Source organism: Coregonus clupeaformis, chromosome 26 (assembly GCF_020615455.1).
Source record: "Coregonus clupeaformis isolate EN_2021a chromosome 26, ASM2061545v1, whole genome shotgun sequence".
Taxonomy (NCBI): Eukaryota; Metazoa; Chordata; class Actinopteri; order Salmoniformes; family Salmonidae; genus Coregonus; species Coregonus clupeaformis.
The window spans coordinates 42,449,953-42,475,395 of NC_059217.1; the positions used below are offsets into that span (position 1 = coordinate 42,449,953).

At 45.2% G+C, this 25,443-nt stretch overlaps 1 protein-coding gene across 3 annotated transcripts in view; it reads right to left on the reverse strand.

Moving 5' to 3' along the window:
* The window catches only part of LOC121540352 (single-stranded DNA-binding protein 3-like), a 134,673-nt gene that overhangs the window by 81,182 nt on the left and 28,048 nt on the right, over positions 1–25,443 (reverse strand). For all 3 annotated transcript variants that reach the window (XM_041849164.2, XM_041849166.2, XM_041849165.1), the window contains 2 exons: positions 21,224–21,285; positions 7,782–7,866 (listed from right to left, as the gene is read on the reverse strand). In XM_041849164.2, coding sequence (XP_041705098.1) covers positions 7,782–7,866; positions 21,224–21,285 — 147 coding nt within the window. The remainder of the gene's footprint in view (positions 1–7,781; positions 7,867–21,223; positions 21,286–25,443) is intronic.

Sequence of the window (25,443 nt, forward strand, 5' to 3'; positions counted from 1 at the left end):
TTTCGTTGGACGATGTATATCACGTGTATCCTGTACATACGACTAATAAAACTTGAAACACACGGCTTTGTCACACCACATAGATGAAGACACACTTATGTTGATATGGAGTACTGGTTCTTACTGAACAAGGAGAGAGCTGGATTAAAATAAAATAAAAAAATATGTTTTTGCTGTATTTTGGCTGAGTCGGCATGAATTGGAGCCAAAGCTCCTCAAAAGGTGCTTGCTTGCTCACACACCCACTCTCGAGAGTACACAAACACACCGGGCCCAGTGGCTCCCACATGGTATGTGTCTGCGTGGGGATGAGGTGCTGATAGAAGCTCTGCCCCGGCGCACATGCATCCTTTTACTGCCATCCTGGGAATATTTACGGACAGTGACTTTAATGCAAAGTAATGATTATTGTTATACCATGTACTTCCCCAGCCTTTCACTGAGAGCGTAACGGCTCCCCACTGACCTGGTGATTACCTCTGTGGCTGCCAAAGCACCTGGCTCCCCCCGCCGGCCTCCTCCTGGCTCCCCCCTTTACCTACTGGAGAGACGCCTCGCCAACACCCCCAGGTTCTCCTCAAGGCTCTGTGTGTGTGTGTGTGTGTGTGTGTGCACACTAGCATTTTTTGTGAATGGAGTGCGAAGCCGTGAGGGATGAGGTACTCACTTTTCATTCTGATTCTTTGCATTCTTTCCATCATTTTGACAAAACGCTTTAAAAAAAAACATTTAGTTTTACAAATATAGCCAAACCTAACCAAAAGCACCTTCATTACCCACTATAACTTCTAAATGGTATTATAGCAACAAAATAAAATCCAGACAGAGGCTTGAATTGGATCTCGGTGTTTACTCTGCCTGTTCAAAATATGGGGATTAAGTCTGCATTTATGAGAATTTAAATTGCAAAGACTGTGTAATTGTTTTTGTCTTTAATCCTAGCAGGGAGGGCGTCAGTGTAATGTAAAGTTGAGTCAGTTGCACGTCTCAGCCATTCATTCTCAGGAGTAGGTTTGTCTCGCTACTTGACTCAATGAGACTTAATAACCATGGTGTACAACTGACACACACATAGATATTAAAAGAGGCAGGTTTATTTTTATTACGAGTTGGGGTGCCCAGCTGTTATTTGAGACTGGTACATTGGTAGGCCTTGGGTGGCACAGCTAGGCAGCACTACAGCAACAGAACAGACCCACAGAGTGGCAGCAGCACTGCCAGCCCTGCCAACTACACGGCTGCCCACTGACTCCTCTCTCTCTGTGTGAGTGAGTGAGTGAGAGCGAGAGAGCGAGAGAAGGAGATTGTACAAGAACGATGAGCAGAGAACCATGAACAGAGTGCAGTTGAAAAAGAAAAAAACATATGATGACAGTGAAGGAGAGGAAGTGTATAAGGGGTCAGTGGGAAAATGAGGTGAGTGAAAAAGCAAAGATAATATCAAAGACGCTTGTTAGCTCGTTCACTAAATCAGCAGCTACTCTGCATACACTTCATACACCTAGATACTCCCCCGCTCATCATTTTAAAGTTATCAAACACCTAGCTGGATTGTGATGTGTACTCTTGGACCATAAAACGCAATCAAACTTGTGTTATATTAACCGAGGCAGTAGCTCAAACATGAGTAGATTCGATTGGGGATTTGTGTGGGAGAAAAAAAAAAGCTTTCCCTCTACAACAACAATAACAAACATGTATGTTTGAAGATCCATATCACCATCAGTGTTAGCTCTCTAATGAGGGATGGCATCGCCACTGTGTTTCTTCCCAGACTCGCTTTGAGATGAGACACAAGAGCTCTACAGGTGTTGGAGTGACTATATGGCATTACCAGGTTGACCATGGGTCTTCTACATAAGAGCTGGAGTGGGCACTCATTACCATCTAAAAGAGGTTGCCCTCTCTTCTCATCTCCCCTGTCAGTGAGAGGGGAAAGTGCACCGTGATAACAGGAGGCCTGTGGCGGAACGTTGCCTACGGAAATGTTAGGCTTCCCAAAAGCAGACGCAGCAGCATTATTTGTGTAATGGCAGGAATTAATGCCAATTTCTGCAGGCAGGGTATTTTTTCACAATGGTGTGTGTGGACGTGGTTGGAGTGTGGCCAGCCCCTGGACTTCAAAGCATTGTGTAACTGTAGATCAAACAGTGCCAGGAGGAGAGGAGTGGAGCTGTGACTGGGATGCTCCAGACAGGATGGCACGGCTACACACACACGTCTCTGACTCAGGGGCAACCCTGTCCCTCGCCAATCTGTGCCCTCCACTCCCCTTCCTCCTCACAGGGCACTGATGGAGCTTCCTGCTATAGAATCAACACCACACCAGAAACTCAACACAATTTCTCTACTAGACAATTTCTCAACAGCATGCCCATAGACAGTTTGAGTAACACTACTAAACTCCTCCAAAATGGGACACCAATCATTTAGGAATGAATCTGTGCAGCTTCTTAGAGGACTATTGAGACCCAGCTGACAATGACCCAAATAAGTAATTGTGTGGTATGCATTCAAATATGTTATCTGCAGAGTGAAAACCTCCTTTAGCACCTCTCATTCCTAGAACTATTGAGATGAAATACCACCAACCAACCGCATGGTTAAGTGTTGCCCAGAAATTATCCTGCAAATGATAGAAACAAAAGCAATCCAGAATTCTGTCACTCCCAGACCTACAGTCGACCACACAGCTCGGGGGCACAACCGTTAATTCTGAGGTTCAGCTAGGAAACGTCTACACAGAGATGCATACAGAGACATGAGAAGTGGACTGGCCCTTTCATTCCAGGCAGAGAGAAGAGAGGATGGGAGACAACAGTAAACACAGAGTAGAAAGACAACCCTGCACATTCACGGGTGTCAGCCCACAGCCAAGAGACAAACTGTTTGATAGCTAGGGAAAACAGAGGACAGAAAGAGATGAGGAGAAGGAACCTGCCAGAGAGATGACGAGAGAGAGAGAGAGAGAGAGAGAAGAGAAGAGAAGAGAGAGAGAGAGAGAGAGAGAGAGAGAGAGAGAGAGAGAGAGAGAGAGAGAGATGACGAGAGAGAGACGGCATGCTGTTACAGTGTGTACATACCACCATAATGCAGGGGAATATGTATGAATAAGATATGTCTCTCTCACTCCCCCCCATGTCGTCATTCTGCTTCTCTCCTCCCCCCGAGCGAGCCAGATTACCCAATCAATCTCCACAGAGAGAGGGAGGGAGACGAGAGGGGGAGGAATAAGGAGGGGGCAGAGACGAGGAGTGGAGGGGTGGGTTAGCAGAGTGAAAAGGGGACCGTGCACCACACCTAAGAGAAATCGAGGCAAGAGAAAGGCGTAGGATGAGAGAGAAATTTTGTTTTAAGGACAGAAGGTGAGACGGAGGGAATACAGAGGCAAAAAGAATGGTTTATTGAACTGACTCATTGAAAAAAATGGGAAAGTGAGCACCTGTTGTAGATGAGAGAAAAGGGTGGCCTCTCAATGGTTGTTGTTTACAGAGAAGCGATCCCCCCCCCCCCCGGCCACCTGTTTCAGTCCTGCTGGAGACTCCAGTCTGCCACAGCTTGGCTACATCTCAAATGACACCCTATTCCCTATCAAGTGCACTTCTGACCGAACCATAAAAGGGAATAGACGAGTGTCATTCGAGACACATCCCACGCCATTTGCCTGCCCTGGCACCCAGGCAAATCCCTACATTATACCATCCTCTACTGTATATTCCTTGCCTCTATTCCTCTGACAAGAGGTTATCACACTTAGGTATTCAAGTCAGCGCAGCTGTCAAAGTGACATCTTACAATAGAAAATCCTGTCACACAGACCAATATCATGAATGTCATTACTACCTGATGCAAGAGGCTCACTGCAGACAGAGGAGAGGTCTGGAGTTCTTTGTGTGGCTGAGGAGTTCTGGTCACAACTCAACAGCCCAGGGAGAGGCCAAATCTATGCTTAAAATGAAAACTTGGAGAGTTCAGGTCCCAATGATAAGCAGTTGCTACTTTCTCATAATATATTGATAATTATCAGAAACAAAACAAGAAATTGACTTGATCATCTGCCTTTACTTCCATTGAAAGGTTCCCCACCTCCATTGACAGGAGTCTCCATCATAGCGGTCTGAATGATCAGTCAATCCACAAATCATATAGACAAGCATGGAGCTTTATCCAGAGAGGAGCACTAAGTCATTGCTTTTTGAATGACGCACTACTGTCACTAAATCAGTGACACTCCGAAGGCGCTGATGTCACAGTAGCAAGAACCACAGATGTGTGGGGTCATGACCTCTAGCTTGTGCAAAGAACAAAGTCTGTAACGACGGGGGCTGCCAGCATTTTAATTTCCTGCTAGCGTGTTGGTTTGTTTGTGTGTCGTGTGTTTCTGACTTTCTTCATCATTTATGCCTCTATTACTTTCATCTTTCAGTCTGAATTACCAAAAGATGTCTCATTATCTTAATAAAAAAACATTTCCTCCACAAACCACTCCTCTTTTGAGGAACATCCAAATTCAAGTAGGAACGACTTATGAGTGTGGATTTTCTCTCAGTAAGTAAACATGAGTGAACCACTTAAACAAACCTACTAAGGCTGTGTTTCACTTCCATGTTCAGTATAACAGTGTGGTGTGTGTGTGTGCAGGTTTGTACCACGTTGGTTCTCCCATCCAGAGGTGCAGAGTCCTCCAGTTCCGGGAGCCCAGCCAGAGTCACAATCCCACCAAAATCCAGGGATTAGCCATGAACCATCCCTCAAATTTCAGGATTAGCACATTATATTCCATTATCTTCTCCAAACTGGAGGGCCTACAAAGTCTTCCTCCCTGGCCCCTGGCGACCGAACCAGGAGATAATTTGGGTCATGGTGGATTCCTTCTAACCCAGCCAGGGCCACCATCATGTCTTTGGACAACATCCCCACTCCTCAACAATACCCTGACACTGAACCAGTCAGTCAGAGATGGCATCTAAACGTGTGGACCCATACATATCCAGTCTAACACAAGAGAGAAGGTCTTCTGTTTTTCCTGTAAAAGTGACTTACTGGAGTCGTGTTGTTTTTGTCCTGGGAGACACGGCGGGGGAATAGGGCTGTTATCAGCCGGGCCACGATAGCGACTTGATCAGGTTGCTGGTCCAGAGGGATCGGAGGGGCTGGAGTTAATCAGACAGAGACAGGCCGCAGCGCAGCGACCCAGGGGATTCACGCCTCCACCCCACACCCCGGTCCCCACGCCACAGCCGCATCACTGCCCCAGATAAGGTTCTTCACACAACATTAGCCCTGTGTCTGTCTGTCCATAACCCCAATACACACAGACACACCAGGTTCACCAGCAACACAGACAGAGTTATGGAAATGAACATGACTGAGGGATGGGGAAGATTTGACTATAGAGAAACTTATTGAAACGTTTCAGGGTTATGCATTTTCATACAGTCCAACCTTCTCAATAACCTGCTCAATCTATCCAATAGAAATATACATCTTGGGGCCCCCCCGAGTGGTGCAGCGGTCTAAGGCACTGCATTGCAGAGCCTTAGGTGTCACTACAGACCGAGTTCAATCCCAGGCTGTGTCATAACCGGCTATGACCGAGAGTCCCAAAGGGTGGCGCACAATTGGCCCAGCGTCGTCCGGGTTAGGGGAGGGTTTGGCTGGGGGCGCTTTATTTGGCTCATCACGCGCTAGCGACTCCTTGTGGCGGGCTGGGCCCCTGCAGGCTGACTTCGGTCATCAGTTGAACAGTGTTTCCTCCGACACATTGGTGGGCTGGGTTCCTGGTTAAGCGGGCGGGTGTTAAGAAGTGCGGTTAGGCGGGTCATGTTTCGGAGGACCCATGACTCGACCGTCGCCTCTTATAAGCCAGGTGGAGAGTTGCAGCGATGAGACAAGATCGTAATTGGATTGCAATTGGATATCATGAAATTGTGGAGAAAAATGGGGGTAATATACAAAAAAAGAAATATACATCTTGAATTACAATCATTTCCAGTCAAATGATATTGATGACCAGTGATATTGATGTACTCCTTTCACACACACACAGAGCCCTCTCAGTCCATCAATCTGGAGGTCGCCGGACGGACGGATACACTCTGACCCTTTAAACTTCAGCCAGGTCAGAGGTCAAGGGAAACTGGACATTAATCCTTGAACAAAAGAGCAGGACATCTAAGCCCCAGTGGCATTCCCCAAAGCGTCCACACTGATTGACCACCCTGGGTTGACCACTGGGTAGGACAGACCCCCTCAGAGGACCTTGGACTGGAGCCCCACATCTGGACAATGGAGCGGAGGGAGTTAGTCTCAAGGACACGTGTGTCTTTAGGTGTGTGGATCGTGTGGGTTAGGTGCCGAATGAAGACCATGTCGGATGAGAAACGTTGTGTGTGCGCACATCACTAAAAGCTTGTGAGCTGACATTGCTTTATTTATTTGTTCAGTGCCTACGTCACATTTAGATGTGTGTAAGTACTCTTTTCTAAGGCATCCTAACCACCAGTCCTGCTACCAACCCAGTTAGTGGGTGGTCAGAGTTAGCATGCAGGGGAGCTGACGGTTGAGACACCCAGGTAGCTAGCTACCTCGGGAGATAGGCTAGGTGTTGGGAATGATTAGGCATATAGATTAATTGGGGACACTTGTCAGCTTTAATTAACCATGGGGTTTAATTAACCATGTAATTAATCTTATGCTGGTGTAATACACACTCACAACAAATGAGTCTGTTCTGACGAGGTCTGGTCTGTTCATACTTGTCAGACTACATGGGAGTGAGGAACTGCACAGAACTGAGAAACCGGCTAAATTAAATGTCCAGTGCAGGAATAGAACCATCATAATCCATTTCCAGTTTCAGAGCTCCTTCCCTAACTGCCCAGGTGAATGATAAGCTAGCAGTAATACAGTCTGACCAATATATCCTATTAGCTGCATAATCCTTACTTTAAATGTATTAAAGGGTATGTATGTAATACCACTATTTAGCATAGCCAAAACACCAGAAAATTATAATTACATGCTAAGGTATAGCGGTGATAACAAATAAAACTGATTTGCCTCGAGTGAGGCAGATGAAGTCTGAGAGGACTGCAGCTTAACCTTCAATCATTCAGGTCCTGCCAATGAGCTAGAGGTCACAATTAGTGGGCTCATTAACATGGTCATTTGCAGTCCAAGGGCTGTGTCAACAAAGAGCCTCCTTTTGTGAGCCGGCCACTCTGAGGCCCTCCACACATGTTCAGGCAGCACATCAATGCTAGCGGCAGTGGAAGCTCCAGCTCTTCTACAGATGAGAGGGTCAGGGAGGGCAAGCCCATGACCCCCAGGCCACCCCCAATCGGCCCCCATCCATCGGCCCCAGCATTACACTTAATCCAGGCCAACAACTCACCCAGCTGCTTTATTTGCTCCGACCTTTATTGAAAACATGAGAAGGCCAATAACAGCCTTGCAGCGACCTGACATTTCACCTTCAGCCGACAGTTTAGGTAAAGCTCTAAGGGGTCACAGGGAGGAAGTGAGGGAGGTAGCCAGGACACTGTTTCACTGAGCCTAGGAGGATAGAATCTATTGCAGTAAGAGACACTACAGAGACCAAATAAAAATACATTCAAATCGTGACCAAAACAATCATGTATGCAAACGTATTAATTCGATATTGAGAAATGAACGTAGATAGCAGATAGCACACACACACACACACACACACACACACACACACACACGTGACGACAGCCACCCGTGCCTCTGACAACACCAGTGACAGGTTGACTCACATAATCGTGGAAAGCCTTGGCCTCGCTGGAATGTTCGCATGTCTCCCTCCGGTCCGGAGCAGCGCAGTACAGATCCCAGAATACACTGTGGGGAGAGGAGGAGAGAGACAGAGAACATGGTTGGACATAGACGTCAGAGTACAGCAAACATGCAGATAGTTTCAGTTAATACTAACAACAGTCGGGGATGGTTCACATGACAGTTGGTTAGAGCATGGTGCTGGCAACATTTTGTGGTTGTGGGTTTGATTCCCTCATAGGACACATACTGAATGTATATGTGTATGTGTGAACCGTAACGCTAAAATACCATCTATCCATGGAGACCACATCTATGGTCCACACTTGGTCTCCCGAGTGGCGCAGTGGTCTAAGGCACTGTATTGCAGTGCTAGCTGTGCCACTAGAGATCCTGGTTCGAATCCAGGCTCTGTCGTAGCCGGCCGTGACTGGGAGACCCATGGGGCGGCGCACAATTGGCCCAGCGTCGTCCAGGATAGGGGAGGGATGTAGCTCAGTTGGTTGAGCATGGCGTTTGCAACGCCAGGGTTGTGGGTTCAATTCCCACGGGGGGCCAGTAAAAAATTAAAATTAAAATATTTAAAAAATATAAAAAAAGAATGATGTATGCACTCACTAACTGTAAGTCGCTCTGGATAAGAGCGTCTGCTAAATGACTAAAATGTAAATGTAATGATGAAGTGAAACTTGATCAAGCTGCAGTTATAAAGGGAATGAAAGAACTGAAGAACTTTCAAAATAACAATTCTAGTCCAGCACTTGCGTCAGAAAAGTGAGGTCATCTAATCGAACCATCTCACGTAGCTCTCGTTCTGCTTGGCCAGAGCTGCAGGCTAATGATCTATTAGGCATGATATTTGTTAATGAAGTCAAATCCAGCCCTTACGGGCTGCAGGGGGCACCAGGTTCCAATCCAAATGCACTCTTAATTACTTAATTAAGCACCTGTTTAACTGGTCCACATTAAATTGTTCTTTCACCTAAGATATTGATTTAATGGATAGCACATAAAAGCTACTGATCTGACTGGGGCTCAAGAGAAATGTTACGCTTTAACCTAACCATTCAAAGACTAATATTCCACGATATGCATGCTTTCTGCTGAGGCAGTCGAAACCATGCTTCTAACGTGTGAAACGCCGAGCACTTGATATGACTGCAAAATTGAGCAGAAAATATTAGCTGATCACCCATAACTGTGTGTAAGATATTTTGTTACAATTCATATGGAGTGATGCTAAACATATGAATTTACTGCACATGGAAGGTACATTTGCATGTACTGTCTTATTACTGTGTAAGCAAAGTAAAGTATAGTGAAGATACAACTACCCTGTTTTATATAATAACAAAGCACATCTGCTGAAGAAATGCTATTTTCTACAAGCCCCTGGCCTTTGCTCTTAGGTGTGCACTGTCTGGGTCAGCTGGACAGGCTGATGCACAGCACAGAGAAACAGAGAGGGAGAGAGAGAGAGAGAGAGAGAGAGAGAGAGAGAGAGAGAGAGAGAGAGAGAGAGAGAGAGAGAGAGATCGAGAACAGAGGCGTGTGTGTGTGTGTATTGAGGGGGTCATGAAGCCTGCCCCTCAGTCACTTGACAATAAAGCCAGGCTGCATCATCATATCTATCAGCTGCCGTTAAAGAGATTGCAGCTTTGTCAGAGCCGTGCCTGCCTGCCGGAGGGAGACAGCGGGACCATCTCAAATCCAATCAGCTCTCTGGGATATGAAATAAGACGCACGTTAGAGTTTGTTACTGAAAAGCCACAACTAGGTGCAAACAGGGAATGTGGACTGGGGAGCAGGGTAATCATAACCTGACACCCTCCAAAGTTTCAAATAGTAAATTATAAACTGGGTGGTTTGAGCCCTGAATGCTGATTGGCTGGCAGCCATGGTATATCAGATCGTATATGACAAAACATTTATTTGTACTGCTCTAATTACATTGGTAACCAGTTTATAATAGCAATAAGGCACCTTGTGGTATATGGCCAATATACCACGTTGCGTCGTACCTAAGAACAGCCCTTAGCTGTGGTATATTGGCCATATACCACACCCCCTCGGGCCTTATTGCTTAAGTAGATCATGTCTGGGTGGGACTGCTCATGCAACACTGGAGCATGGCTAAAAAGGTACACTACGACTAGTTAAGACTAGCTAGCTACAGGTTGAGAAGCCCAGCAGTTTATTTTTGTCAACGGAAGATTTTCATACTGTGGATGCACTCTCTCAGACTCCTTTAAATAAATTCACTTGGCTGTGTGGAATCCCTAAGATTAATCTGGGTGTGAGATTCAGAGTCCAGTTCAGAGGGCATGCAAATTCTGCCATTTCCAAATTAAATGCCAGTCGAAACAATGTGGGAATGTGGACTGGCAGCATAAACAGGACACACACACTTTCCACTTCTTTGTGTCCCGAACGACGGATTAGCATCCACAAGACAATTACAACAATTAAATGCCATCATGATAATTATTGCAATTAACTGTAGTCTGACAATACCTGGAGGTAACAATGTGCCTTCCGCCATAATGGGCAAAGTAAACAGAGACACGTGGTTGAAGGGGCCTGGGCATTAATCCACACACTCTAGGCTGGGGTGAGTTCCTGTCAGGCAACAGAAAAGCCATGCTAAGGAGAAGAGAGGAGGGGAAGCCAGGTTTACTATGGCTGCTACTACTCTTATCAGCCTGAGCTGCTCTTAATGGGACAAAACGCTGCAATCAAAGAAGAAAGGCAGAAGAAAACAAAACCTTTCAGAGTGTTTATTACCCCACTGAAGTTTGCTATTCTCCTGGTACCAATGCTTGCATTGTGAGGCAACAAGAGAAACAGGCACTCTGTAGCTCTTAAAACAGCACACCATGTAAATCAGCTGTTCTATAATTCAACGGGAACACTCCCCTCGGACTTTGCTAATAAATTCAACATCTGACAAGGGGTAAAGAAAGCGAGAAAAAAAAGGAACTTTATGTTGTGTGCATATTGTTAAAGATGAGATAAAATAGAATAACATATTCCTCCTTTATTTATCTAACATGGGGGAGGCTCAATGCTCAGGCCAGATGATCTAGTGCAGCGATGGGCAACTGGCGGACCCCGGATCAATCCCCCCCCTAACCCCCCACCCACCCCATAAAAGTATGTATTATTATTATTTTGGAACTCAGTCAGGGCTTCAACTTACTGTTGAGAGTTAGAATTTCTAGTTACAAGTTTTATTAGTCGTATGTACGGGACACACATGGTATACATCGTCCAATGAAACGCTTACTTGCAGGTTCCTTCACAACAATGTAACAACAAACAATACAAGTTTCAAAGTAAATGGCTGTAGAATTCCCTACTCTGCTTCCTGAAGTCAACAATCAACTCCTATGTTTTGCTGACGTTGAGGGAGAGGTTGTTGTCATGACACCTGCGCCTCTACCTGTTGTTTGGGCCTATTTTTTCCAAAGTTTTGTTTTGTTCATAAGTGTTAAAACCTGCTGCTTTGGACTGGATGTTTACCAACTAGCCAGCTAGCTAGCCAGCCAGCTAGGTTGCAATGGAGCCCACTTCGCCTGGAATAGTTAAACATTTCCAGCGATGTAGAAGCTGTCTTTATTACGCTCGTCTGGGACAATATTGACTATCCGGAGTTCCAATGCGGCAATTGTTTGCTTGCGGACGATTACAGGAATCAGGTGGCTATCCTTTGCAAGCAAATTTCAATTCTGCGCGAATTTATGGGGAAATTCATTCCTTGTCATCTGTCCCTATTCAAATGGTATATGCTACCTGGAACTTGCCTGCCAAGGAAGTCATCATCTGCTTCTCCTCCTCCTCCATCTTGTAGTGGAGTAGACGGAGAACAGCAAGAGGATTGTTCCAATCAGCGCTGGTCCCATGTCACAAGTTGTGTAAACCGAAGGCAGCGGTACGCTGCTAAACGTACTAGAGGGTCTGCGAGAGGTCCGGAGCAGATCGACATGAATAGCTTCGCCGCCCTGGTGCCTGATCTACCTGCGCCTTCATCGGTGGAACTGCCCGTGTCTGCGACAGCTGTGCGGACTCCAACAGCTGCTTCGTCATAGAGTTCGGCTCTTTTCCCTCTCTCTGGATCTGACGGGGCTTTGCCAGCTGGTGGAGGTCTGAACCTATCGCCGTGAGCTGCGGGCGTACGTTATCTAGCTCCTCGTGGGCCCGTGAAAGGTTCCACAAATTATGTGAGGGGTAGGAATGAGCGTATTTCTCCATCCCCTTCTCGGGCCGCTGTATTGGGCCGTTCAATGGTGATACATTTCTCAGTCCCTGGAGTAAAAATGTTGTGCTATCCAGGAGAACGAGTACAGGACACCAATAAGCTGCTCCCAAACATTTTAAACCTGCATCAGGAAATTGTGTCTATCATAGTTAATGTGGGATTCAATTACATTATGAAGGGCAGCTCAGAACAGCTGAAGATGGATTTTAAAGAACTGATTGAGTCTCTGCTTGACACCAATAAACACCCCATAATATCTGGCCCTGTTAATCCCTACCATTAAGTCGCTGAGTTGTCATTATGCTTCAGCAAATGTACATTATCTCATGGGCGTTGGTGGACACAATGTAAGTAACCTAATTTATGTCCCTCTAACTGCCCTGAATGCCTCTGCTGATCCTACAGCTATTGTATGCAGTAATCATGTGCCTATGAACAAGAGTTATACTGTTAGCACTGAGGCGGTATGCCCTAGTCGGAAGTCCACTGTGTGCAGCTCACCCTGCACTAACATAAATAACATGAGCATGTCTAATTCTAAGCTTCCCAGTAAAGCAATGAAAACAATCAAGCATCCCAGAAAAGTGCTAAAAACGGCCCACGTGAATTTATGTAGCTTAAGAAACAAGGTTCATGAAATCAATCATTTGCTAGTAACAGATGACATTCATATTCTGAATATCTCTGAAACTCACTTAGAAAAATACCTTTTATGATAGTGGTAGCAATACATGGTTATAACATCTACAGAAAATACAGAAATACCAATGGTGGAGGTGTTGCTATTTGTATTCAGAACAACATTCCTGTAAAGCTTTGAGAGGATCTCATGTTAAATACTGTTGAAGTAATATGGCTACAGGTTAATCTGCCTCACCTAAATATGCCATTTAGCAGACGCTTTTATCCAAAGCGACTTAGTCATGTGTGCATACATTTGTACGTATGGGTGGTCCCGGGGATCGAACCCACTACCCTGGCTTTACAAGCGCCATGCTCTACCAATTGAGCTACAGAGGACCACAAAGCCTAAAGCCCATTCTTGTGGGAAGCTGCTATAGACCACCAAGTGCTAACAGTCAGTATCTGGATAATGTGTGAAATGCTTGATAATGTATGTGATATCAACAGAGGTGTATATTTTCTGGGTGATTTAAATATCGATTGGCTTCATCAAGCTGCCCACTCAAGAAAAAGCTTCAAAACTGTAACCAGCGCCTGCAACCTGGTTCAGGTTATCAGTCAACCTACCAGGGTAGTTACAACCACCACAGGAATGAAATAATCAACATGTATTGATCACATCTCTACAAAATTTGCTTTAAAGCAGTATCTAAATCCATCAGATGTAGTGATCACAATATTGTAGCCATATCTAGGAAAATCACAGTTCCAAAGACTGGCTCTAATATAGTGTATAAGAGGTCATACAATAAGTTTTGTAGTGATTCCTATGTTGTTGATGTAAATAATATTTGTTGGTCTGTGGTGTGTAATGAGGAGCAACCAGACACTGCACTTGACACATTTATGAAATTGCTTATTCCAGTTACTAATAAGCATGCACTGCACCCATTAAGAAAATTACTGTAAAAACTGTTAAATCACTGTGGACTGATGAGGAATTGAAAAATGTTATGGGAGAGGGATGAGGCAAAAGGAATGGAGAATATATGACTGGCTGCACAACTGATTGGCAAACGTACAGCAAACTGAGAAATCATGTGACTAAACTGAATAAAAATAAGAAACTATACTATGAAACAAACATAAATAATAAAGAATGATAGTAAAAAGCACCTTAAATGAAATTTTGGCCAAAAAGGCAAACTCCGCTCCATCATTCATTGAATCAGATGGCTCATTCATCATAAAACCCACTGATATTGGCAATTATTTTAATGATTTTGTTCATTGGCAAGATTAGCAAACGCTGACATCCAAGTATAACTGATAAAATTATGAAAGACAAGCATTGTAATTTTGAATTCCGTAAAGTGAGTGTGGAAGAGGAAGAAATGGTTTTCTATCAACAATGACAAGTAACCGGGGTCTGACAACTTGGATGGAAAATGACTGAGGATAATAGCGGAAGATAATGCCACGCCTATTTGTCATATCTTCAATCTAAGCCTATTAGAAAGTTTGTGCCCTCAGGCCTGGAGGGAAGCAAAAGTAATTCCACAACCCAAGAACAGTAAAGCCCCCTTTACTGGCTCAAATAGCCGACCAATCAGCCTGTTACCAACCCTTAGTAAAGGTTTGGAAATAATTGTGTTTGCCCAGATACAATGCCATTTTACTTTACGCAAATTGACTTTCAGCACGCTTATAGGGAAGGCCATTCAACAAGCACGGCACTTACACAAATGACTGAAGAATGGCTGAGAGAAATTGATGATAACAATATTGGGGGAGCTGTTTTGTTAGACTAGTGCAGCTTTAGGCATTATCAATCATAGTCTGCTGATGGAAAAACATGTGTTATGGATTTACACTGCTACATTGTGGATAAAGAGTTACCTGTCTAACAGAACACAGAGGGTGTTCTTTAATGGAAGCCTCTCCAACATAATCCAGGTAGAATCAGGAATTCCCCAGGGCGGCTGTCTAGGCCCCTTACTTTTTAAAATATTTATTAATGACATGCCACTGGCTTTGAGTAAAGTCCATGTATGCGGATGACTCAACACTATACACGTCAGCTACTACAGCGAGTGAAATCACTGCAACACTTAAAGAGCTGCAGTTAGTTTCAGAATGGGTGGAAAGGAATAAGTTAGTCCTACATAAAAAAATATATATATACACATTATATTTGGTACAAATCATTCACTAAACCCTAAACCTCAACTAAATCTTGTAATAAATAATATGGAAATTGAGCAAGTTGAGGTGACTAAACTGCTTGGAGTACCCTGGATTGTAAACTGTCATGGTCACAATATGTTGATACAACAGTAGCTAAGATGGGGAGAAGTCTGTCCATAATAAAGCGCTGCTTTGCCTTTTTAACAACACTATCAACAAGGCAGGTCCTACAGGCCCTAGTTTTGTCGCACCTGGACCACTGTTCAGTAGTGTGGTCAGGTGCCACAAAGAGCACTTCATGACAAAAGTGAGAGCGACGGGGACGAGTCATTTTGGCATGTCACCTTGTTTTTTCGGGCACTGGGACAATGGCGGTCTCCTTACAGCAGGTGGGGACTACAGACTGGGACGGGGACAAGATGAAGATGTCTGAGAAGACACCCGCCATCTGGTTAGCACCCACTCAGAGGACGCGGCCAGGGATGCCATCTGGGCCGGCGGCTTTGTGAGTATTCCCGCTTTTGAGAGTTTTACTCATGTCACCCTCTGTGCGAAAGCACCTGGTGGTCCGGAGAAGCGAGAGTCTTCCTGGATGGCTTGGTATTGTCTGCCTTGAAGGAAGCATAGAATGTGTTAAGCACGTCTGGCAGGGAGGCGTCGGTGGGCAACGCACAGCTGGATTTGACTTTGTCTGTATTGTATTTTAGCATCCCTAATGGATTTGTGGAGCTCGTACCTGCTTGCCTTGAATGAGTCGCGCACCACCGTGTCATCTAGGTTTGTTCTGCTGACATTGAATGCTGCAGTACGGGCTTTCAGCATTGTACGGATATCTACGTTCATCCAGGGTTTTTGGTTGGGGTATGTCCGGATTGTTATTGTGGGTACAACATCAACACTTTTCCTAATGAGGCCTGTGACTGACGATGTATATTCCCCAATGTTGATGGATGAGTCCTGGGTGAATCTTTGAACATGTTCCAATCAGTATTCTCAAAACAATCCTGCAGCATCGAGTCTGCCTCCTCTGTCCAGCACCTCAATATTCTCTGTGTTGGTGGCTCTCTTGAGTTGCTGCTTGTAGGCGGGGAGTAGGAAGAGAGAGACGCAATCTGATCGGCTTTGTACACGTCACTGAAACCCTTTACTCAGTACTTTGTTGAAGCACCTTTGGCAGCAATTACAGCCAAGTCTTCTTGGGTATGACGCTACAAGCTTGGCACACCTGTATTTGGGGAGTTTCTCCCATTCTTCTCTCTGTCAGGTTCGATGGGGAGCGACGCTGCACAGCGATTTTCAGGTCTCTCCAGAGATGTTCGATCAGGTTCAAGTCCGGGCTCTGGCTGGGCCACTCAAGGACATTCAGAAACTTGTCCTGAAGCCACTCCTGCGTTGTCTTGGCTGTGTGCTTTGGGTGTTTGTCCTATTGGAAGGTGAACCTTCACCCCAGTCTGACGTCCTGAATGCTCTGGAGCAGCTTTTCATCAAGGATCTCTCTGTACTTTGCTCCGTTCATCTTTGCCTCGATCCTGACTAGTCTCCGAGTCCCTGCCGCTGAAAAACATCCCCACAGCATGATGCTGCCACCACCATGCTTCACCGTAGGGATGGTGCCAGGTTTCCTCCAGAAGTTACGCTTGGCATTCAGGCCAAAGAGTTCAATCTTGGTTTCATCAGACCAGAGAATCTTGTTTCTCATGGTCTGAGAGTCCTTTAGGTGCCTTTTGGCAAACTCCAAGCGGGCTGTCATGTGCCTTTTACTGAGGAGTCGCTTCTGTCTGGCCACTCTACCATAAAGGCCTGATTGGTGGAGTGCTGCAGAGATGGTTGTCTTTCTGGAAGGTTCTCCCATCTCCACAGAGGAACTCTGGAGCTCTGTCAGAGTGACCATCGGGTTCTTGGTCACCTCCCTGACCAAGGCCCTTCTCCCCCGATTTATCAGTTTGGCTGGGCGGCCAGCTCTAGGAAGAGTCTTGGGGGTCCCAAACTTCTTCCATTTAAAAGTGATGGAGGCCACTGTGTTCTTGGGGACCGTCAATACTGCAGAAATGTTTTGGTACCCTTCCCCAGATCTGTTCCTCGACACAATCCTGTCTCGGAGCTCTAGGACAATTCCTTCGACCTCATTGCTTGGTTTTTGCTCTGACATGCACTGTCAACTGTGGGACCTCACACACACAACACACACACAGGTGTGTGCCTTTCCAAATCATGTCCAATCAATTGAATTTACCACAGGTGGACTCCAATCAAGTTGTAGAAACATCAAGGGTGATCAATGGAAACAGGATGCACCTGAGCTCAATTTCGAGTCTCATAGCAATGGGTCTGAATACTTACATAAGTAAGGTATTTCAGTTTATTTTTTAACCATTAGCAAAGATTTATAAAAATCTGTTTTTGCTTTGTTATTATGGGGTATTGTGTGTAGATTGATGAGGGGAACATTTATTTAATCAATTTTAAAATAAGGCTGTAACGTAACAATGTTGAAAAAGTCAAGGGGTCTGAATACTTTCTGAATGTGTGGTTATGGATGTGGGTATGCAGACCCGCAAGTCACTGCAGCCCCTCATGAGTTTAGATTTTTTTGTGGCCCCAACCCCCATCGAAGTTGCCCATACCTGATCTGGAAGCAATTTGAGGGATGATCCGTGTACATAGTATTGTGGTGAGGTTCTGAGTGGGTAACAGCGTGGATGTCCAGTGAAAACGGGTTAAAACAATCGATTTGGTCGACAAATGAAGAGGGCAAATGAAACGATCAACACCTGCACCCCTCTCGGAGCCCTGGCTTTATCCCTGCGTCCATAACAACAGATGTGGATGACTGACCCCCACCTCCAACCCACCGCAACCTGTAGCCCCCCCCCCCACAGCCCATTCAGGCCCGCACGGCCCAACAGGAAACTGCTTGAGACAGAATCAGGGAAGAAAACCCAGGGTGGGGGATTTGGCTATTTAACACAAAGGAGACTGGAATGCAAGGAGTTAATCCGTTAGGGGTCTCTTCTGCAAACAAAGGACAGGCCTCCAGACAAAGGTTGAGGGAGGGGGAGCAGAGGGGGAGGGGTTGGCTTTCCTTTACCATCTGGACCCTTTGTTTGGGGGAGGTGGTTGGTGAAAGGGGAGGGGTCCTGGTGAAGGGGGAGGGGTCCAGTGAGCCTCCCCATCCAGTGCTGCAGCCCCAGACAGACAACCCAGCTAGCACATAATGTTCTGAGAACCATATGTTTCTTAGAGCGTGGTTGTCCTATGGTTATTTTGCATACAACCTTCCCACAACTTTCTGGGAATGGTGCAGGATAATTGCTTGCCTTTGGAACATTCTCAGCACATTTAAGGCACTTGACAAAAATACATGATTTTCTTGGTATTTCATTACTTTTACAGAACGTTTCCTAAAAGTTAAAACAAGGTTACATTTAATTTAAATGTTGGTAATGTTCTAGGAACGTTCTACAACTCATTTGACATTGGTAATGTTCTCAAATAGTTCAGAGAACGTTAAGAAACAATGTGGCCCCCCGTGGGAATCGAACCCACAACCCTGGCGTTGCAAACGCCATTCTCTACCAACTGAGCTACATCCCTGCCGGCCATTCCCTCCCCTATCCTGGATGACGCTGGGCCAATTGTGCACCGCCCCATGGGTCTCCCGGTCGCGGCCGGCTACGACCGAGCCTGGAAATCGAACCAGGATCTCTAGTGGCTTAGACCACTGCGCCACTCACTTCTGTGGGAATTTCAGTACTTCAGCATAACATTTCCTACAGGTTTCCTCGTGGTTCTATTTAAAGTCATGGTCAAATTGTTCAGAGGATGTTATGAAAACGTTCCATAAAAATCACAATGAAACTTTTGTAATGTATAAATATACACTGAACAAAAAAAATGTATGCAACATAAAACAATTTCAAAGATTTTACTGAGTTCAAGTTCCTATAAGGAAATCAGTCAATTGAAATAAATAAATTAGGCCCTAATCTATAAATTTCACATTACTGAGAATACAGATATGAATCTGTTGGTCATAGATACCTTAAAAAAAAGGTAGGGGCGTGGATCAGAAAACCAGTCAGTATCTGGTGTGACCACAATTTTCCTCATGCAGCGCAACACATCTCCTTCATATAGAGTTGATCAGGCTGTTGATTGTGGCCTGTGGAATGTTGTCCCACTCCTCTTCAATGGCTGTGCGAAGTTGCTGGATATTGGCGGGAACTGGAACACGCTGTCGTACACATCCATCCAGAGCATCCCAAACATGCTCAATGGGTGACATGTCTGGTGAGTATGCAGGCCATGGAAGAACTGGGACATTTTCAGCTTCCAGGAATTGTGTACAGATCCTTGCGACATGGGGTCGTGCATTATCAAGCTGAAACATGAGGTGATGGTGGCGGATGAATGGCACAACAATGGGCCTCAGGATCTCATCACGGTATCTCTGTGAATTATATTGCCATTGATAAAATGCAATTGTGTTCGTTGTCCATAGCTTATGCCTGCCCATACCATAAACCCATCGCCACCATGGGGCTCTCTGTTCACAACGTTGACATCAGCAAACCACTGAAGAGCACACTTCTCCAGCGTGCCAGTACGACGCCAAACTGAAGGCCGGTTGGACGTGCTGTCAATTCTCTAAAACGACGTTGGAGGCGACTTATGGTGGAGAAATTAACATTAAATGATCGGGCAACAGCTCTGGTGGACATTCCTGCAGTCAGAATTCCAATTACACACTCCCTCAAAACTTGAGACATCTGTGGCATTGTGTTGTGTGACAAAACTACACATTTTAGAGTGGCCTTTTATTGACCCTTGCACAAGGTGCACCTGGGTAATGATCATGTTCTTTAATCAGCTTCTTGATATGCCACACCTGTCAGGTGGATGGATTATATTGGCAAAGGAAAAATGCTCACTAAAAGGGATGTAAACAAATGTGTGCACAACATTTGAGAGAAATACGATTTTCATGCGTATGGACAATTTCTAGGATATTTAATTTCAGCTCTTGTTAACTGAACGTTTTTAAACAGTCAGAAAGTGTATGGCTTCGTTACCACAACCAATGTGAAACCCAAAAACATATGTTCCCACATCTTCCAAGGAACCAAATTTGCTAGCTGGGAACCCTCCACTGGGTCACCCCACACTGGGGCCCTGCTCAGCTAATAACCTGCCTACTCTCCAACCACTCACACACACACAGGGCTCCCTCAAACCATGTCTCAGCACATCAACAAACCTTGAGACTTTACAACTTCTCTCGAGGGTTAGGCAACATCAAAGTAAACTGTCTAAAAACGGTATGTTTGTGTATGTCAATCTGTCTGAAATCTGTCAGACGGAGGGAGCACAGGCTCTCTTAAGGGCCATTATGAGCTGTGTAAACACGATTCACAATTAAAGCATGTTGGCGATTCAGGGAGAAGAATGCAGCTGAAAGAACCCTGTTCAGAGATTGAGGGTAGAGGGGCTTTTCAGGATGAGCAGCGCAGGACAAACAAAGGCTGACTGTGAACTCCCTCCCTCTCTCTCTTTCCTTCGATCTCTCTCAGTCTCTCCATCTCTCCCTCTGTCAACTGGAGGGGAACCCAGGCATGTGCGTTTCCTTCTCATCCAGTGAGACAGAGTGAAATACGTGTCAGCCTGTCAGTCCAGAGGCAGACTGCTTCCAGATAGCAAATACACTGAAGTCTTTTTTCTGGCATTAATACGTCTGACAGGTCCGCTAAAACAAATACAGCACAAGCTGGTTCTACGAATATCATGGATAGAGACCATAATGGGTTAGCTGTTTTTTTTACTCTGGCCAGAAACTATAAAAGCTATTTACAGTATAACAGGTACAAATATGTAGTAAGCATAACTTCACTTTTAAAGTAATACTGACTATGCTCCAATTTGAGGTAAAGGGAATTTATTTGAATTGGGTTCCATTTTATTATCAGGACAAGTTAAGTTCATCATCCAGTGAAGAGTACAGTGCACACACACACACACACACACACACACACACACACACACACACACACACACACACACACACACACACACACACACACACACACACACACACACACACACACACACACACACACACACACACACACACACAGCACTGACATCAGAAGACTTTGCACTTAGCGTTGCTCAGAAATGACCTCCTCACTCCTACACATTCTTTCATGTCATCATGTGTGCTTTCAAGTCGTGAATGAATTGCAGCTGAGAGTGTGTGTTTACAGTGTGTGGTGTTAAATAGGCATCTTTGTAAATCGCTCTGGATTAGAACGTCTGCTAAATGACTCAAGTGTAAATGTACATAGACAGTGCACGTACCACCACCATGAGTGTAGGAATCCAGGGGGCTCCCCCAGTGTAATATTTTTCTCCCATCGGATCTGGAAGAGAGGAGGAAGAGATAGAGTGGAGAGAGAGAGAGACAAAGAGTGAGAGAGAGTTAGACTCCACCCTTTTGCATCCATATTGCATACACACCACGTCTCACTCCACTTCTCCCTTCAGACAGACATGCAGTGAGAATGGAGTGCAGAGAGTGTGGATCTGACACTAAAAACCATCTTAGGAGCAGCTCCTCACGCTTCATACACCTACTCCCCATATCTGGCCACCGAGATAACATCAACCCAGAGATAGCTAGCTACCACACTCAGCCCTAGCTGCTAACTCCTACTATCACTGTCTGTGGCCGCTGTGTGAGCTTCAGTATATTGCAGGTACTGTACGTAACCTCCCTTGCGTGCCAAGGTTTTTCCGCTTCTCATCTTATAAGTAGGACCCAGGGTTTTTCTGACTTTGTGACTTGACCAGGTTAATGAAGTTAATGAAACTTGGGCCAAGTGAGCCTTGAAACGAGGCATGTAATCGAGGCTACCTGCAATGCACTGTAGTTGGAAGGCATATGGCTTGTGATCTCCACTATATTGTAGGTGGATCCTCTCCTATAAACCCCACGGCTGTTGGAGTTGTGTGTGGGCCAGTAGAGGCTGTTTAAGAGGTGTTCTGCTGTGCAGGTGAGCGGGCTGTGGGGACTGACTGTGTTCCCGGGAGACAGGGCTGTGTGCAGGGGGCGGACGGGGGGTTAATTGAGAGGCAGAGGCAGTAGGAGAGGCCAGGCGATAGCTCTCATTAGGTGCACTGAGCAGGTGTGTTTTGCTTCAGCATACCTGTGGGGACTGAATTTCCTTATCTGCTCAGGGAGGGAGGCAGGAGAGGAGGAGGGCTGGAATGGGATGAACATGCTTTGGAGAGGTCCTGAGACTGACAGGCCTATATTAATGTAGTAATTGAATTGGAGTGATGTGGCTGACTGTAGAACTGTTGGGAGTAATGTTAACAGGATGGGTTATAAAATCATTTTATTTTGAATAGTGTACTTACTCTTCAATCATAGCCTATGAAGGGCAAGCAGAGAGTACCAGAAAACCAGGAAATAATGGTTTGAAAACATCACTGATCAGCATCTCTGCATTATACTGTGTATGAGATTTCATACATTCAAGACAACTACAGTACAAGCAAATTACCTCGACCCTGGCCTCCGCACGCACGCCTCATGGACATGGACTGTGTGAGGAGCGGCGTCTCCCTCCCATTGCCTGTGACCCATAACTTAACCCCTATCCAGCAGCACACCATTAACACTCCATCTCAGGGAGGAGATTCACCCAGGAGGGTTCTGCTATCAGCAAGCCTCACTTCAGCCCTGCTACTTAAAGTGGAACTGACAGCATTCTAGCAACATTAAAATCTGTTCATATACACCCCCAGGAACACATTTTTAGTTTACATTTTTTTGACACGCGAGCACTTAGATATGGTCATTTTCATGTTGTTTTCATAAATTCGTATAATGTTTGGGAATGACGTTTACTAATGCATTTGTGAAAATTCTATAGCAATATAGATTGGGAAAGTGGCCGTGCGTTTGGACAATTATTAGACACTGCAGGAAATAAAACCGAATAAAAACATCTGTCTCGTCAGGACCGGAGTCTACGCAAACCGGTGCTCCATAGCCAATCAGAGGTTCAGTAGGCCTACTGTATATGCAAACAAGCCATTTGCCACAAGGGCCTGCCATCACTCACTTTGAACTGGACTGTGTGTTTATAGGCAGTTGCAACAGCGCGACTTTAGATCATTAGAACGCATTTAGCAAAAGCCACAAAATAAACTTGAATGGATTTCTGCAAACATGTAGCTAAGTACCACAGGAGTCCTCTTTCATTTGAGACCTTTACAATCCTATTGATCAAACAACCATAAGAAGGTAGGCTATATTTCACTATATACACATCAACAAAAACAAGATCAACAACTAATGCTAGCCAGAGCAAGTGGAGCTAAAATCTAATGAAGAAACATTAGATAAACCCTCTCAAACTTTCAGGTATACTGAACAAAAATATAAATGTGACATGCAACAATTTCAACGATTTTACTGAGTTACAGTTCATTTAAGGAAATCAGTCAATTGAAATAAATTCATTAGGCCCTAATTTATGGATTTCTCATGACTGGGCAGGGGGCAGCCATGGGTGGACCTGGGAGGGCATAGGCCCACCCACTGGGGAGCCAGGCCCAGCCAATCAAAATTAGTTGAAATTGGAGTAGATAGCTAGCCAGAGTGAAATTGCGAACGCAAGAGATATGCTAACTGGATAACAGTCGTTCAGCATAGCTAGCTAACTAGCTAGCTAGCAAAGATATTCACATTTCTTGCTAGCTAACAAATGACACGTGCATCTCTAGATGTGTAGCCACCGACAAACAATACGGGGGGAAAGTCAGTCACTCACCCACTCCTCCAATGACATGATGTCCTTCTAGCAGCTAGCTATCTAGCTAACATTTTTTAGCTTGCTACATAAATAGATACAGTAGCATATTAGCCACGTTATGGACTTGTGATCATTGCCCTTGCTAGTTTGATTGTATTGACATTCCCAGCCTTAATTACAGTCAAAAATATTGAGTAATTGAAACTGCAAACAATATACCAGGCCAGCTGTGATTTACAACCTGATAGCAATATATTTTGGGGCTACCAAAATCATGCATTGAACTGCATCAATCTACTCTGTCAACAATGCTTTAGTGTACGTCATGGAACGTTGAGTCAAATAGAACGTATTTTTAAAACCTCTTATGAAGTTGGTTTTGTAGCATAATAATATAATATGCCATTTAGCAGACGCTTTTATCCAAAGCGACTTACAGTCATGCGTGCATATAATTTTTTTTTTTGTGTATGGGTGGTCCCGGGGATCGAACCCACTACCTTGGCGTTACAAGCGCCGTGCTCTACCAGCTGAGCTACAGAGGACAGCATAAACTGGGAATGTGATATCTGACTGATATTATTGTCTTTTTGTTTCATATCTGCAATGTAGTTAAAATCCTGTCAGTTCCACATTCAACTGCAACCAAAAACCCAGTGCAGTCAAAAACTTCATTTTCCTGTGGTTTACACACATACACGGAAAGTATTCAGACCACGACTTTTTCTACTTTGTTACGTTTCAAGTCTCATAGCAAAAGGTATGAATACTTATGCAAATAAGGTACTTGGTTTTTTTCTTTAAAAAACTGTTTCGCTTTGTCATTATGGGGTATTGTGTGTAGATTGATGAGAAAAATAGAATAAGGCTGTAACGACGGGCTTCCCGAGTGGCGCAGCGGTCTAAGGCACTGCATCGCAGTGCTTGAGGCGTCACTACAGCACCAGGTTCGATCCCAGGCTGTGTCACAGCCGGCCGTGACCGGGAGACCCATAAGGCAGCGCACAATTGGGCCAGCGTCGTCTGGGTTAGGGGAGGGTTTGGCCGGCCGGGATTTCCTTGTCCCATCGCGCTCTAGCGACTCCTTGTGGCGGGCCGGGCGCCTGCAAGCTGACTTCGGACACCCCCCACCTCTTGACTTATTCCACATTTTGTTACATTACAGCCTTATTCTAAAATTGATTACATTCGGGGTTTTTTCCCCCCTCATCAATCTACACAAAATACCCCATAATGACAAAAGGAAAAACAGGTTTTTGGAAATTGCAAGAGTGGCTTCACATTTACATAAGTACTCAGACCCTTTACTCAGTACTTTGTTGAAGCACCTTCTTGGGTATGATGCTACAAGCTTGGCACACCTGTATTTGGGGAGTTTCTCCCATTCTTCTCTGCAGATCCTCTTAAGCTCTGTCAGGTTGGATGGGGAGCGACGCTGCACAGCTATTGTCAGGTCTCTCCAGAGATGTTCGATTGTGTTCAAGTCCATGCTCAGGCTCGGCCACTCAAGGACATTCAGAGACTTGTCCCGAAGCCACTCTTACATTGTCTTGGCTGTGTGCCTAGGGACGTTGTTCTGTTGGAAGGTGAACCTTCACCCCAGTCAGGTCCTGAGTGCTTTGGAGCAGGTTTTCATCAAGGATCAATCTGTACTTTGCTCCGTTCATCTTTGCCTTGATCCTGACTAGTCCCCCAGTTCCTGCCGCTGAAAAACATCACCACAGCATGATGCTGCCACCACCATGCTTCAACGTA